This window comes from Pantherophis guttatus, chromosome 2, assembly GCF_059756535.1.
Source record: "Pantherophis guttatus breed Tessera chromosome 2, ASM5975653v1, whole genome shotgun sequence".
Lineage (NCBI taxonomy): Eukaryota > Metazoa > Chordata > Lepidosauria > Squamata > Colubridae > Pantherophis > Pantherophis guttatus.
The window spans coordinates 134,774,449-134,788,491 of record NC_142064.1 but is presented as its reverse complement, the minus strand read 5'-3'; the positions used below and the strand labels follow the sequence as shown (position 1 = coordinate 134,788,491).

Here is a 14,043-nt window from a genome sequence, read left to right as displayed (position 1 = left end):
TTTCCATTTTATCTCATTTTTACTGCAGGGAAAAGACATTCTGAGGTGGAAAATTGGTACTTAGCGTTAGGTTTCCTTAAAGTCTGAACTCAAAACAATGGTGACTGCTAGGTTCAGAGTAAGTTTTAATGGACAGTGGGATTCTTTCATTCGATTCAGTTTTCTTCCTGGGGAAAAAAACAACAACAAAACAAGCAAATAAACAAAAACAAATCCAACCCCTAGTCAAATAAAATCTGCAATTTTAGGCTTCTCTGAAAATGATCATGAGAGAAATACCAGATGACATTTTATGATAATGAGTTTGTTACGTTTGCTTTTTTGACTCTGTTTTGCTCCTGGACAGAAACAGTGGGGGGAAAAACCATGCAGTATAAAAGAAATGATATAGTAGTATTGGGAGATATATCCATCTGATTCAGTTCCAAGCTGGGAGAAAGACACTGGAAACATGAAGGCTGATTGGAAAGAGGGTTTAATGGTGAAGTAGAAGCATATGGGTGGTTTTGGGCAGCTGACCCCATGGAGTGGAGAGTGAGGGATATTTATACCTTCTCTTGGGGTTTGAACTTGAACTTCCTGTTCCTGTGCAAGAACATGTATCTTATTGGCTGTTGTAGGGTCATAGCTAATCCGGTAAGCTGTTTGAGAAGTTTGATTGAAGCTTGGGCTGATGTAATGTCTTTAGGAGATTTTGCAATGCAGTGAGCCCTGCTGCTAAATAATCCTATTATGTCCTGAAGGGTCAGGTCTTAATCCCATCACCCTGGAGCTCAAGGTCTTTTGTCTTGTAGATAGGATGGCCCAGTCTTTCTTAATGGGCACCAGATATCTACTGAGGGCAGGGAGCAGGTTTCTGTCTTTAGAAACATGTTTTTCCTTTAGGGAAATATAATCTTTTGCCTTTTTAAATATTTCTTAAAATATTTCATTCTTCTAGGAGGGGTGACTTCCCTCAGCAGCCTCAGGTTAGGTGCCCCTGACATTCAGGCTCCAAATGAGATTGAGAGATAGCAACAATTATTTCTTGCAAAACAATTATTGGGGAAAAAATGTCTGGATAAAAACCTCTGCTAAGGCCTCACCTTGTATTCCTATGTTGGCTAATGGATTCCAAATGGGTCTTTTAGTTCTGTCATGTCTGTGGAAGAGGCAGATCTTCCAGAGAGGACGCACAGATACATCTGGGTTGACACCAGTGGTGGGATTCAATTTTTTTTACTACCGGTTCTGTGGGCGGGGCTTGGTGGGTGTGGTTTGGTGGGCGTGGTAGGGGAAGGATACTGTAAAATCTCCATTCCCTCCCCACTCCAGGGGAAGGTTACTGCAAAATCCCCATTTTCTCCCAATCAGCTGGAACTTGGGAGGCAGAGAATAGATGGGGTGGGGCCGGTCAGAGGTGGTATTTACCGGTTGTCTGAACTACTCAAAATTTCCGTTATCGGTTCTCCAGAACTGGTCAGAACCTGCTTAATACCACCTCTGGTTGACACAAACAAAAATAAGTTATTTTCAAGAGATTACATATGGCAGGACAAGAAGCAATGAATGGAAATTAATCAAGGAGAGAACAAGCCTAGGACTAAGGAGAAATTTCCTGACAGTGAGAACAATTAATCAGAGGAACGGCTTGCCTATTGTCTGAACACCTGAGGTTTTTAAGATGAGATGGGACAGCCATTTGAAATAGTATGGGGTTGGACTATAAGACCTCCAAGGATCCTTCCAACTCTGTTATTCTGTTATTAAGTAACACTGAACGCCTGGGACAAATACAGGAAAGGAATAAACTCAGAGATTCTCCTTCTTGCCTATGAATGTCTATGTTGAGGAAGATACTAAAGAAATAGAAAGACAATGATTTGTTCAGATTAAAAGATTTTATTATGAACAGGACAGCATTAAAGATTTTTTAGTCTTTTGCTACCCGATGCATTCCCACACTTCACTGGTTTCAATACCTTCAGATAAACAGCTCAGCAACAAAAGAATTAGGGAAACAAAAGGGAATTTTGAGAATCTGAAAAATCTTCTAATTCATAGTACTCAACATTCGTTAGGCACAGTGAAAAATAGTAAAATATGTCTCAGAATCTGAACAAGTCAAAGATGATATGATTAAATGGATGCAAAAGTTGAATATGCTAATAGAGATGGAACAGTGGGAATAGAAAAAGTATTAAATTTACTTTAAATATTCCAGTTACAGTTTATTAAATTTAGCAGCTCTGTTTCCCTGAAATGTTAGGATTGCAATAAACAGATTGGATCCGTCTTCCATATGTGGTGACAATATTGCATAATTGCAATGACATTGGAAAACCATCACAGAACAATTTTGAAAGTTATAATATCATGCCATCCTGAAATATTCTTTTATTAAATTTTGATTGACTATGTGCCATCAAGCCAATGTTGATCCTTAGTTACTACACAGATTTTCCCTAGAATAACCTAACCTGGTCCTTCAAGTCTTCCAGTGATTTGCATGATAAATGAAAATTATTCAGCCAGTTTTAACCTTAACAAAACTGCAGATCATCTTAATAATAAAAGTCTAAATTACATGGTATCTTTCAGATGTTTCAGCCTACAACTCCCAGAATCCTTTGCCATCAGCTGTGCTGATGAGAGTTGATCAAAAAACACCTGGAGAGTGCCTTTTGCATCACAAAGTTGGTTTGCAGCAAAGTTGGTTTGTTCTGCCTTTTTGTCACATTCTCTGCAGGGCGGGACATCCAGGAAAGAGAGAAATGAATTGGAACCCCCTGTGAGGCTCTTCCAGATCCGTGGAATAGAGATTTTCAACAGAAAAGCTGTGGAGGTGCCGGCTTCTGCTGCCTCTCTCAATTCCAATGATGTCTTCTTGCTTAAGACACAGGGAGACCATTACCTATGGTATGGCAAGGTGAGACCAAGAGCTTTAGGAGTTGGAGAAAATGTCTACATTAGCCTTCCATTAACTTCCAAGTCATTACGACAATGGCCTTTTATTTTACCATTTTACATCAAAAGGAACGGTGTGCATTCATACATGCACAATTAAAATAAAATGATTATTTGGCAGGCAGAATCTAGGCTTTAGGGAAGAGGGAGAATTCATATATTTTTTATTTAAGAAAGTTTGAGAAGAGATGAAATTGGATAGTATTTCTACCCAATTTCTCTTGTGGTTTTCCCCCCCCACTTCTGTGATTTTCATGACAGGGTTCTAGTGGAGATGAACGAGAAATGGCTAAGGAGCTGGCTGCTATTATCTGTGACGGACTTCAAGAGACTGTGGCTGAGGGACAAGAACCGGCTGAATTTTGGGAACTGCTTGGAGGCAAAGCCCCTTATTCAAGTGATAAAAAGTAATGACTTCTAATTTTTTTGTCTTTTAATGACCCCGTAATCCCTTGCATCGGGGTGGAGTCAGGGCAACCGTATGGAGCTGAGCATTTACTGGCTGGATGCCCTTCCTGTTACCAATGCAAAGTTCGCAGCAGATATTTTCACATTGTGCCGAGAGAGAGAAATATTTGCCTCTACCTAGGATAGAATTCACAGCCTCCTGATTGTGAGGCGAGAGCTCCACCTCTAGGCCACTGCAACCCTCTAATGACTTTTACCTCAATCATTAATATTTTGGCCTTCAGAATGTTCACTAAGCCTAGTGTGAAATCTTTCAAAGAGGCCATTTTTAATTTTATAGGGTCTTTAACTGGGCCTTTAACTTATAAGCTGAAATTATTTTTATGGCTATAAGTTATTACTGTATAATTTTTTGAGTTAAATGTTTATGTTTGATGCTTGAATTTGTGCATTTGTACACTAACTCAAATATTTAAGTGTATTTTACTGGAAACCTTGTCACATTGATTATAAGGATTTGGTAGCATTTTTGAAGGATAAACGGTAAAAGGAAAGCAAGAACTCCAGGTGTTCTTGAGGAGGCTTCCAGGGTTCGTCATTTTTTGGTAGAGTTGGCTGGATCTGCAGGGACAGTTTAGCAACCTCAGTGGTTGCCCATCTTGAGGGATCTAGGTCACCTAATCCATCTTTGTCTTGCAGACTGCAGCAAGAGATCCCTGGTCATCCTCCAAGGCTTTTTGAATGCTCCAACAAAACTGGACGTTTTGTGGTCATTGAGATCACTGACTTTACTCAAGACGATCTGAGTGAAAGTGATGTTATGCTGCTGGATACTTGGGACCAGGTGATATTTGGGAGCAGGAAAACCTCCTTTTCAACCTCTATCATTTTTTTAGATGTGCATACAACCTCGGCTGAAGAGGTTGTAAAAAAAATGCTTTTAAAGCCTCTGACGATCCCAGCTGACTTACCTGATCTGCAGAAGCTTTTTTTCCCTTTAAAAACATTTTTTCTATAACCTCTTCAGCTAAAGAAGTTATAGAAAAAATGCTTTTAAAAGCCTCTGATGATCCCAGCTGAGCCGCGCGATCATCAGAGGCTTTTTTTTTTCTTTTAAAAGCATTTTTTTCGGCCAAAGAGGTTATAGAAAAAATGCTTTTAAAAATTAAAAAAAGCCTCTGATGATTGCGCGGCTCAGCTGGGCAATGGGGGCGGGGCAGGGATTTTTGCCACCGGTTCTCCAAACCACCTGCCTCCATCACTACCGGATCGGGTGATCCGGTCCGAACCGGAAGCGTTTCACCCCTGCATTGAAGCTAAATGCAAGGAGCTTTGTAATGTACCTCTGTTTAACTAAAACATCATGTCACAAGATATATTGATGGCTACAAGCTTGGATGGACTTGAGGGGAGTCACAAAATCATGGAGGATAAAGCCTTTAATGAATATTAATGTTAATGACTGAGTACAACCTTGAATAGCAGACAGCTTCAGTTCTCAAATGCCAGCTATTTAGAAGGGGATGAAAAGAGAGGTGGGTTAAACTGACCCAGAATCAGCCTCATGCTCAAAATGTTACGCTTCTAAGATAACAAAAACAGTTTTTCTGACATAGGCTTCATGAAGGACAAACACGATATACAATGAAAATAGCCACAGCACATTGCATTTCTAGGTAACTGGGTTAATATATCCATGACTGTCTAGGTCAGGGTGTAAATCTGTCACTGTTTTTCTGTACATAAGCAGCTGGTAGATTCTATACAGGTAGTCCTTGACTTACAACTGTTCGTTTAGTGACCATTCAAAGTTATAACGGCAGTGATTAAAGTGACTTATGACCAGTTTTCACACTTAGAATCCCCACAATCCCGTGATCAAAATGCAGACGCTTGGCAGCCGACTCGTACTTGTGACGACAGCCATGTCCCAAGGTCACATGATCCCCTTTTGTGACCTTCTGACAAGCAAAGTCAATGGGGAAGCCAGGTTCACTTAATAACCGTGCAACTAATTTAACAACCAAAGGGAGTAACTTAACAGCCGTGGCAAGAAAGGTGAGGTAAAAATGGGGTAAAACTCACTTAACCACTGTCTCGCCTAGAAACAGAAATTTTGGACTGAATTGTGGCCGTAAGTCGAGGCCTACCTGTAGTCTGACATAGCATGGACATTTCTACTGTATACAGTCAATGCAAACCATGTTTTGAACTGTGTGGTAGGGCAAAGACAGCCCCTGCTTGCGATTCTTTAAAGCCTCCATATCTTTCCTTATAGCTGCCCTCAGCATCTGCCACATGATTTTATTTTTATATGACACCCATCTCACTCAGGGGTGGGTTCTAAAAATTTTTACTACTGGTTCTGTGGGCATGGCTTATTTTGTGGGCGTGGTTTGATGGTCATGTGACAATTCTTTAGGATTTAGCAGAGATATTAGTCTACCAGGCTTTTAACTGCTTGCAGAGCTGTACTGGTCTACCCATTTGTTTTTGGAGTGTTCCAGTCTACCCATTTGTTTTTGGAGCACACTGGTCTACCACCACACTGCCTTTTACCACTGATCAGCTGTAGGGCGGCCCTTTGAAGCGCCGCGGCAAGAGTTGAAACCGTTTTTTTCCTTCTAACCAATCAGCTGGGACTCGGGAGGCAGCAAATAGATTGGGGGCGGGGCCAGGCAGAGGTGGTATTTACCGGTTCTCCAAACTACTCAAAATTTCCACTACCGGTTCGCAAGAACCGGGGAGTACTGGCAGCAACCCACCACTGATCTCACTTCAGAGAATAAATGAATGATTCAGGGAAGGAAAAATGATGTTTCAGAGAATTGTGCTAGGCTTGTATCTCCACATCTCCACACAACTGCTTCTTTGGAAATGAACTTGAATTATGATATGGCCCTGCTCCCTAAGCTTAAGAGAAGGCCAACATATCCTTTCACAAAAGTTCACAACTGATGGCCCTTCAGCTAACATCGGACAGCTGATTGGAAAAATATTAAACTTGGGGAAAGTATTTTTATTGACTGTGAATGAGGAACTTGTGGCCCTTTCAGATTTTCCTGTAATGTCAGCATGGGGTAGCTAGGCAGATGTAGGATTCAAGTGGGAATGAGGTAGGGAAGGGAGGGGAAAAAATAGCCTGAAATCTTTTGATGTATGTGAGTTCAGTAAACTCTCATTCAATTGTGCTATTTTTCCAAAGAGTCACTTAGAGATTTATCTCAATGTTTCAACAAACACAAGGGGATTTTAACAGAACTGGTAATTGATATGATACTAGGAATTGGTCTCATATGTAATCTGTAACCAACCTATATAATCAACCTGTTTTCCCCTCACCACTTCCTAATTTAAATGCTGTGCTGTGCCATGCATTTGCTGAAGTGAGCTACCTTTTGTGCCTTTTAATAAAATGTGTTAGTTAGAAGAGATATTACCAGATTCTTCTTTTTTTTTTTTTTACTACAATAAACTACTGTAAACCAGGGGTGAAATGTAAAATTTGTTACTACCTGTTTTGTGGGCGTGGCTTGGTGGGGTGTGTGTGTAATGTGACTGGGTGGGCGTGGCCAACTTTTTTTAAAAAAAACTTTTCAAAGCATTTTTGAAAAGCCTCTGCCGATCAGGAAACTCATCTGGGATCGTCAGAGAGGCTTTTTAAAAAATACCTCTCTGCCAATCAGGCAACTCAGCTGGGATTGTCAGAGACTTTTCAAAGCATTTTTTTTACCACCTCTTCAGCCAAGAGGTTTCAGAAAAAAATGCTTTGAAAAGCCTCTGACTATCCCAGCTGAGCCACGCGATCATTAGAGGCTTTTTTTTTTTTTTACTTTTAAAAGCATTTTTTCATCGGAAGAGGTTGTAGAAAAAATGCTTTTAAAAGTAAAAAAAAAAAAAAAAGCTTCTGATGATCCTGCGGCTCAGCTGGGCATGGGGGAGGGTGGGGGCATAGCGATTTTTGCTACCAGTTCTCTGAACCACCCGCCACCATCGCTACTGGATCGGGCGATCCAGTCCGAACCGGGAGCATTTCACCCCTGCTGTAAACTCTTCCTACAGCACTGGTCCTAAAACTCAACAGGCTTTCAAACTCACGTCTAGTTAGAGTCTTGTTTCAGCAAAAGAGTTCCTAACTCTCACCATTTCCAAGCTAAAAGTTTCGTCTTTCGCTCAGGTTACTTGAAAACTGCTGCTCTTCTCCCCTTTCCCCCTCCTCAGGTGTTCATGTGGGTTGGCAAGGAAGCCAATGAGGTTGAGAAGAAGGAGGCCTTGGCAACTGCTCAGGAATATCTGCAAACCCACCCTAGTGGGAGGGAGGTTGATACTCCCATCCTAGTGATTAAGCAAGGTTTTGAACCTCCCAACTTCACTGGCTGGTTCCTGGCTTGGGATCCTAACAAATGGAGCGTAAGTGAAAACTACAATATATCTAAAACACACCATTTTTTATTACCTCAGCCCTGGAATATTTAATGAGAAGCCCATCAGCATGACTTTTTAAAATGAATAAAGCACTTATTTTGTGTATTTGGACATTTAGTGGTTACAAAGATTTATTTATCTATTCATTTATCATATTTAAGAACTGCCCATCTCCCTCAAGAGTATTATTAGTACTGTATTAGAAACCATACCTGTATGTCCAAATTTTGTTTGGTGAGCATAGAATTTTTTTTTTAAATTTGATTTATATGCCGCCCTTCTCCGGAGCCTCAGGGCGGCTTACAATGCATTAAGCAGTAGCCTTCATACTTTTGTATATTTATACAAAGTCAGCTTATTGCCCCCACAAACTGGGTCCTCAATTTACCTACCTTAGAAAGGATGGAAGGCTGAGTCAACCTTGAGCCTAGCGAGATTCGATCTTACTTTAATTGCAGACAGCTGGTGTTAAATTACAGAGCTCTGTCTGTTGAGCTATCCAGGCTTCCTTTCCAATTTCTCCATTTAATGTTGAAAAAGAGTTTATTCCAAACCTAATAACAACAATTGATAGCTATATTGAACATTCCAAGGATTAATATACTTCTTCTTATCATTCCAGTACAATACTCTTGTAATAAGAGAGTATCGGCAGGGCAGAAGTTCCTCCTTCCCATTCTTTTTAATGGGAGGAGGAAGGGTATTTAAAGCACCTCTTGAACTGGTGTGGTGTGACCAGGATGTAGTGCAGTTTGGTAGACATATTTTCTCAACTTCCCAGTTTACAATTGAGAATGACTCTCCTCTGTGTGTATATCACAAGTTCAGTTCCCGGCACTCATATTTAATGGTGAAATAACTCTCTAAGTGATGGGCTTTTGTGTTTTTTGCAGGAAGGGAAGACATACGAGCAGCTGAAGAAGGAACTGAGAGATGCCAATGACGTTATCAGAATCGCAAATGTAAGTCGGTTTGCTTATACTGGGAGAACCGCTGCCCATGGTTAAGCAATTGGCTGGAAAAGAAATTAGAAGCTGCTGTATTTCAGTCATATCCAGTCACTGATCCTATGAGCCCAGAGGTGGAGACGTAGTGGTCCTTCAGATGCCCAAGAGATACCAAGCATTATGGGAAGATACTAAACATTACAATTCAGTAATACCGAAGGAACATATGTGATCTGAGATGATACATTCCTGTATTTTCTATAGTAGCTCTCCATGGCCTTGGATGGAGTGGCTTTCTCAGAAACTGCTTCCTAAGATCCTTCAAACAGGAAATGTTGGAAACTGAAAACATGATTTGCCTATAAGCTCCGGTCACATACATACTCCATCCTGCAGCCTTATAAGTCAATGTAGCATACTGGGCTCGTGCTGATGCACTTCTGTTCACCTTCCTTGACCCATCTCCTCTTAGCTTCTTCAGTACCTCAGTGAAGGCGGCTTTGGATTGAAGACATGTTTTTGAGTTTCCTGGGCGAAAGTCATTTCTAAGCTTGTGTGCTGCTCAAAGATGGTGGCAGTGATAGAATAATTTAAAGCTCCTGTTAAGACCAAAGGAGGTAATAATTTAAAGCTCCTGTTAAGACTATTTTCAGAGAAGGGTTTCCACAACATCCTACACAGTTCATAGTTATTTCCCGCCCCCCTCCCGAACAGCTTTACTGGGGACCAGCTGCCCTGCCTAATCTCTGCATCAGGCACAACTTGTCCCCAATCAGCAGGAGAAAACATTGCATACCTAAAACAGTGAGAGAACATGGGGTAGAAAAGGTAATTCTTACTCTTTAAATTAAGCCATTTGGTATTTAACGATGAGCTATAACTAAATCTTTGCAAAAGAGGGCACCAGCAAACATTAGGCTAGAAGGGGGATGGAGAACCTGTGACCTCCCATCTGTTTACCTACAATTTCCAGCCTCATTTACCATTGATTGTTATCTAAGGTTACATCTGGAGAGGCTACAGATGTCATTTCCCTGTCATGGAATGTCCTGCCAATAACCTCTAGATCCATGATGGCAAACCTGTGGCACACAGAGCCCTCTCTGCGGGCATGCGAGCTGTCATCCCAGCTCAGCTTCGCCGTGCATGTGTGTGTGTGCCTCCCACTGGCCAGCTTGTTTTCAGGTCTCTGCTGCGCATGTGTGTGGGGTGGGGCATATGCGGGAGACACATGCACATGCACGGGGAGGTGGGGCGCACCCATGGGGGTCGTGCACGCTTGCATGGGTTGCATGCAGGGCAGGGGTGAAATGCTCCCGGTTCGGGAGCATTTTAAAAGCAAAAAAAAAAAAAATGCTTTTAAAAGAAAAAAAAAGCATCTGACGATCAGGCAACTCAGCTGGGATCGTCAGAACCTTTTAAAAGCATTTTTTTTACAACCTCTTCGGCCAAAGTGGTTGTAGAAAAAATGCTTTTAAAAGTAAAAAAAAAAAAAAAAAAGTTGGCCACATCCACCCAGTCACATTACCCCCCACCAAGCCACACCCACAGAACCGGTAGTAACAAATTTTGCATTTCACCACTGATGCAGGGTTCATGCGCGCAAGAGCGGGGGGGGCGTGCACGTGCGCTTTTGGCATTTGGTGCTGAAAAGGTTAGCCATCACTGCTCTAGATGTCTTGGAAAACCATTCTAGCAGGGAAGCCTGGGGGTTTTAGTTCCACTTCTTTTGAGGCTACCAGAAGACTGGTTCAGGAGATAAATTTTTCAGCCAGCTTTTAAGAATTTGGTGTGCTCTGTTTAGGATGACAGACTTGAGACCCTGAGCAGCAGCAAGAGTTCAATTTATTCTCTAGAAGTTCTGCTCTCCAGCCTGGAGGACTTACCCGAAGACGTGGATCCTGCTAAGAAGGAGGTGAGTCCTATCGAGCATTTGCCATGGGTTGAGAAAAGTAACCAGACTTACCCTCAAAGATTCCATAAAGACATTTTATTTTATTTATTTTATTTTATATTGAATTTCTATACCGCCCTTCTCCCTGAAGACTCAGGGCGGTGTACAGCCAAAACTAAAAAACATGCAGGACAAATATTAAAAAACAATTAAAAGATATATAAATTTGGCCCAATTAAAACTCGTTTACCAATTAAAACGTTTAAAACATTTAAAACAGTTAAAAATTTCATCTTAAGTCAGCCCGGCTTGTTTAAATAAATGGGTTTTAAGGGCACGACGGAAGGCACTGAGGTCCTGGATTCTCCTTATCTCTGGGGGGAGCTGATTCCAGAGGGTAGGTGCCCCCACAGAGGAGGCTCTCCCCCTGGGGGTCACCAGCCTACACTGTCTGGCTGATGGCACCCCGAGGAGGCATGTGGGACATGCCTGTTGTTTTAAAACTGAGGGGCAGGATTGATAATTTTAGACTTGCAGGTAGTATATTCCTAATTCTCATGGCTGCACAAATCAGCTCTAAATATTTTGGGTTATACCTGGTAACATGCCAGGCTTCTGAAATCATAAACAGCAGATTAAGAGATAAACCTGGACTTAAAACAGCCCCCCCACACACAAATAGAGATTTCAGAAGCTTGAATTGCAACTCAATGCCAAGTATATCTCCCCAGTTCTCATTCATCTAAAAAATTAGCATATCAGGAAGGACTGTAGCCCTAACTCTCTCATTGAAGGCTTATTTTTCCCCTCTTATATAGTCAGCCTGCAGTAAAATAATTAGGACAGCACGTGTTAATTCCTTTATCATTACCTCAATCCATTTTTCAGTCCTTTGCCAAGGTTTCTCATGACAACCATATTCTAAACAGCATCAAGTTATGTTTTTTAGTGCATAATGTTCAGTGTGGTAAGCCCTTTATGTTTCAATAGAATAGACTATCCAGTGTGGTTTCTTCCTGTAATCAAAATAAGTCTTTTAAAAGCAATTGGCATGATTAATTTAGTCTGGTGGGATCTGTAGAGCTAATTTTAACCAAATTGGGAGAAATCCCATTGTTTCTACACTCTGCTTCAGCCTCATCCTTCTTACTCATCTGTTGATATTTTTCCCCATCCATAGAATTTCCTGTCAGATGATGATTTTATGAGAGTCTTTGGAATCCCCCGGGAAAAGTTCGCTACCCTTCCTACTTGGAAGCAACTTCACATGAAAAAAGAAAGGGGTCTTTTCTGAGGAAAAAGAAAATACGGCATTTCTCAAACTCGAAAATGGGAACCATCTTTCTTGGGTTTCTCTTGCGTTCGAGAAGGAGCCAAGTCCAGAAGCAGCTTGCTTCAGGAGCTGTCTTTTTTTTTTAAAGAGCATATCCATATATTGGGCCTAAGTACATTCAGAAAGTTGTTTTAATCTATTAAGGGCTGCTGCTGTCCAGGAAGTTTATTCTCCCCGCTGTCATCAACTACCCACTCTCTAACCAGCCATTTTTTTAGCAGAAAAGTCACTACTTGTGAAGTAAACTGAACTGCTGAAACTTGGCAGATCCACTAGTAATTGGGGCTATGCTTTGGGCAAGTATCTACCCTATAAATAGCAACTGGGTTGACCCCTGGAAATCCAAGCTTTTTGGCAGGGCTGCTGCTTTGAAGCATGTACTGTTACATGATCATCATTAAATATGTGAATAGTACCTTATTTGCTCTGATCCTTATCTATTTTCAAGGAATATTGGAACTGTGAAAGGGAGACCTGTACTGGAATTATAAGAAGGCGTTCTTGGGTTACAACTCCCATTATTCCTAATGATTATGCTGGTTAGGAACTGTGGTGGCACAATGGTTAGAATGCAGTATTGCAGGCTAATTCAGCTCACTGTTAGAAGTTCGATCCTGACCGGCTCAAGGTTAACTCAGCCTTCCATCCTTCTGAGGTTGGTAAAATGAGGACCCAGATTGCTGGGGGCAATATGCTGACTCTGTAAACTGCTTAGAGTGCTGTAAAAGCACTGTGAAGCGGTATATAAGTCTAAGTGCTATTGCTATTGGGATGGATGGGTACTTGAGGCTATCCAGCACAGACTGGCCTTCCCCTTTAAGGTTGCATACAAAGGGCCCTGGACTATAGATGCTTCATTTCAGAAGTTTAGCAAGGTGATTGTTCTTGCCCTTGCACTTTTTAAAATGATATGTGAATTTGTATTACCCATGAATAAAACAAACAATTGGAGGTTAGGGCTGGGCAAGAAACAAGCATGTTACTTACTTTTAATGACTGGATTTCATTCTGTGGGACAGGCACTCATTCTCAGTTCAACCTACATCAAATTACATAGTGCCACATTAAGCACCTGAAGGGAATGCCAGATAGAAAATTAAATAATGGAATAAGCTAATGTCTCTTGACAAGATACATATGCTGTATTTTTTTTTATAATATACCTTTTTTTAAAAGAATATTTCAACCCTCCTCTAAATTGCTCACAACAGTGTCATCTATAGCATTGACTGCCACCTATCAAGGTTTATCTAAAAACAAGCATACCAAAATCCCAGTTTACCTTAACTTAGTGCAATCTTCTACAACCTCTGTTCTAGCTTTGACTTGAGGAAACTCTAAGACTGCCATGCTTTCTTTCCCTGATATGCTTCCAATTACTCACAATCAGGCATAGTTCACAACAAATTCCTGAGCAGACACAGTTGCAGAAGCACATCGCAGCAGCTGCCATTTTGGCATTGTATACAAGTAAGCCATCTTATATCCAGCACCAATCCACTCCTGATGCAGGAGCTGAAAGCTCCTGCATCAGGCAGTTCTCATTTAACAATTGGGATTGGCAACTTGGTCATTAGGTAAAGCTGTCACTAAATGAAACAGCAATTGTGTGTATGATCTTACTTCAGCTTTTCTTTTGTTTACGGACTGTGAAGGTCATGAATACAAGGATTGGTCACAAAATTATAGTATACAGAATCTTGGGGTATCTCAGTGCATACTTCCCTCCATGTAGATGCAATTCCATTGAAGATTACTTGCTCAGTGCGGTTGGTCAGCCAATTGCGAATCCATCTGGTGGTGGTATTGTCTATCTCACATTTTTCTATCTTACCAAGACATAGGCTGCAGTCCATTTTGTCAAATGCCTTAGTGAAGTCTAAATATACTATGTCCACAGAATTACCCTGATCCACCAATTTAGTAACCTTGTCAAAGAAGACAATAAGTTTTGTCTGGCATTATCCATTTTTGACAAAGCAATGCTGGTTTCTAGTAACTGTCTAACTTGACTCTGCTGATGTATCAGACCACGTACCCCTGGATAAGAGAAAAAAATCTCCTGCCCCCATCTAGGCCACTTTGAACAA

The 14,043-nt window shown here is 41.1% G+C and overlaps 1 protein-coding gene across 1 annotated transcript in view; it reads left to right on the top strand.

The window, feature by feature from the left end:
- Window positions 1-12,366, top strand: part of AVIL (advillin) — a 52,275-nt gene extending 39,909 nt beyond the window's left edge. Inside the window, exons 14-20 of the mRNA XM_034413029.2 lie at window positions 2,729-2,908; window positions 3,208-3,353; window positions 4,054-4,198; window positions 7,576-7,764; window positions 8,673-8,741; window positions 10,531-10,641; window positions 11,801-12,366. Coding sequence (XP_034268920.2) covers window positions 2,729-2,908; window positions 3,208-3,353; window positions 4,054-4,198; window positions 7,576-7,764; window positions 8,673-8,741; window positions 10,531-10,641; window positions 11,801-11,914 — 954 coding nt within the window. The 3' untranslated portion in view covers window positions 11,915-12,366. The remainder of the gene's footprint in view (window positions 1-2,728; window positions 2,909-3,207; window positions 3,354-4,053; window positions 4,199-7,575; window positions 7,765-8,672; window positions 8,742-10,530; window positions 10,642-11,800) is intronic.
- The last annotated feature ends 1,677 nt before the right edge of the window (window positions 12,367-14,043 follow it).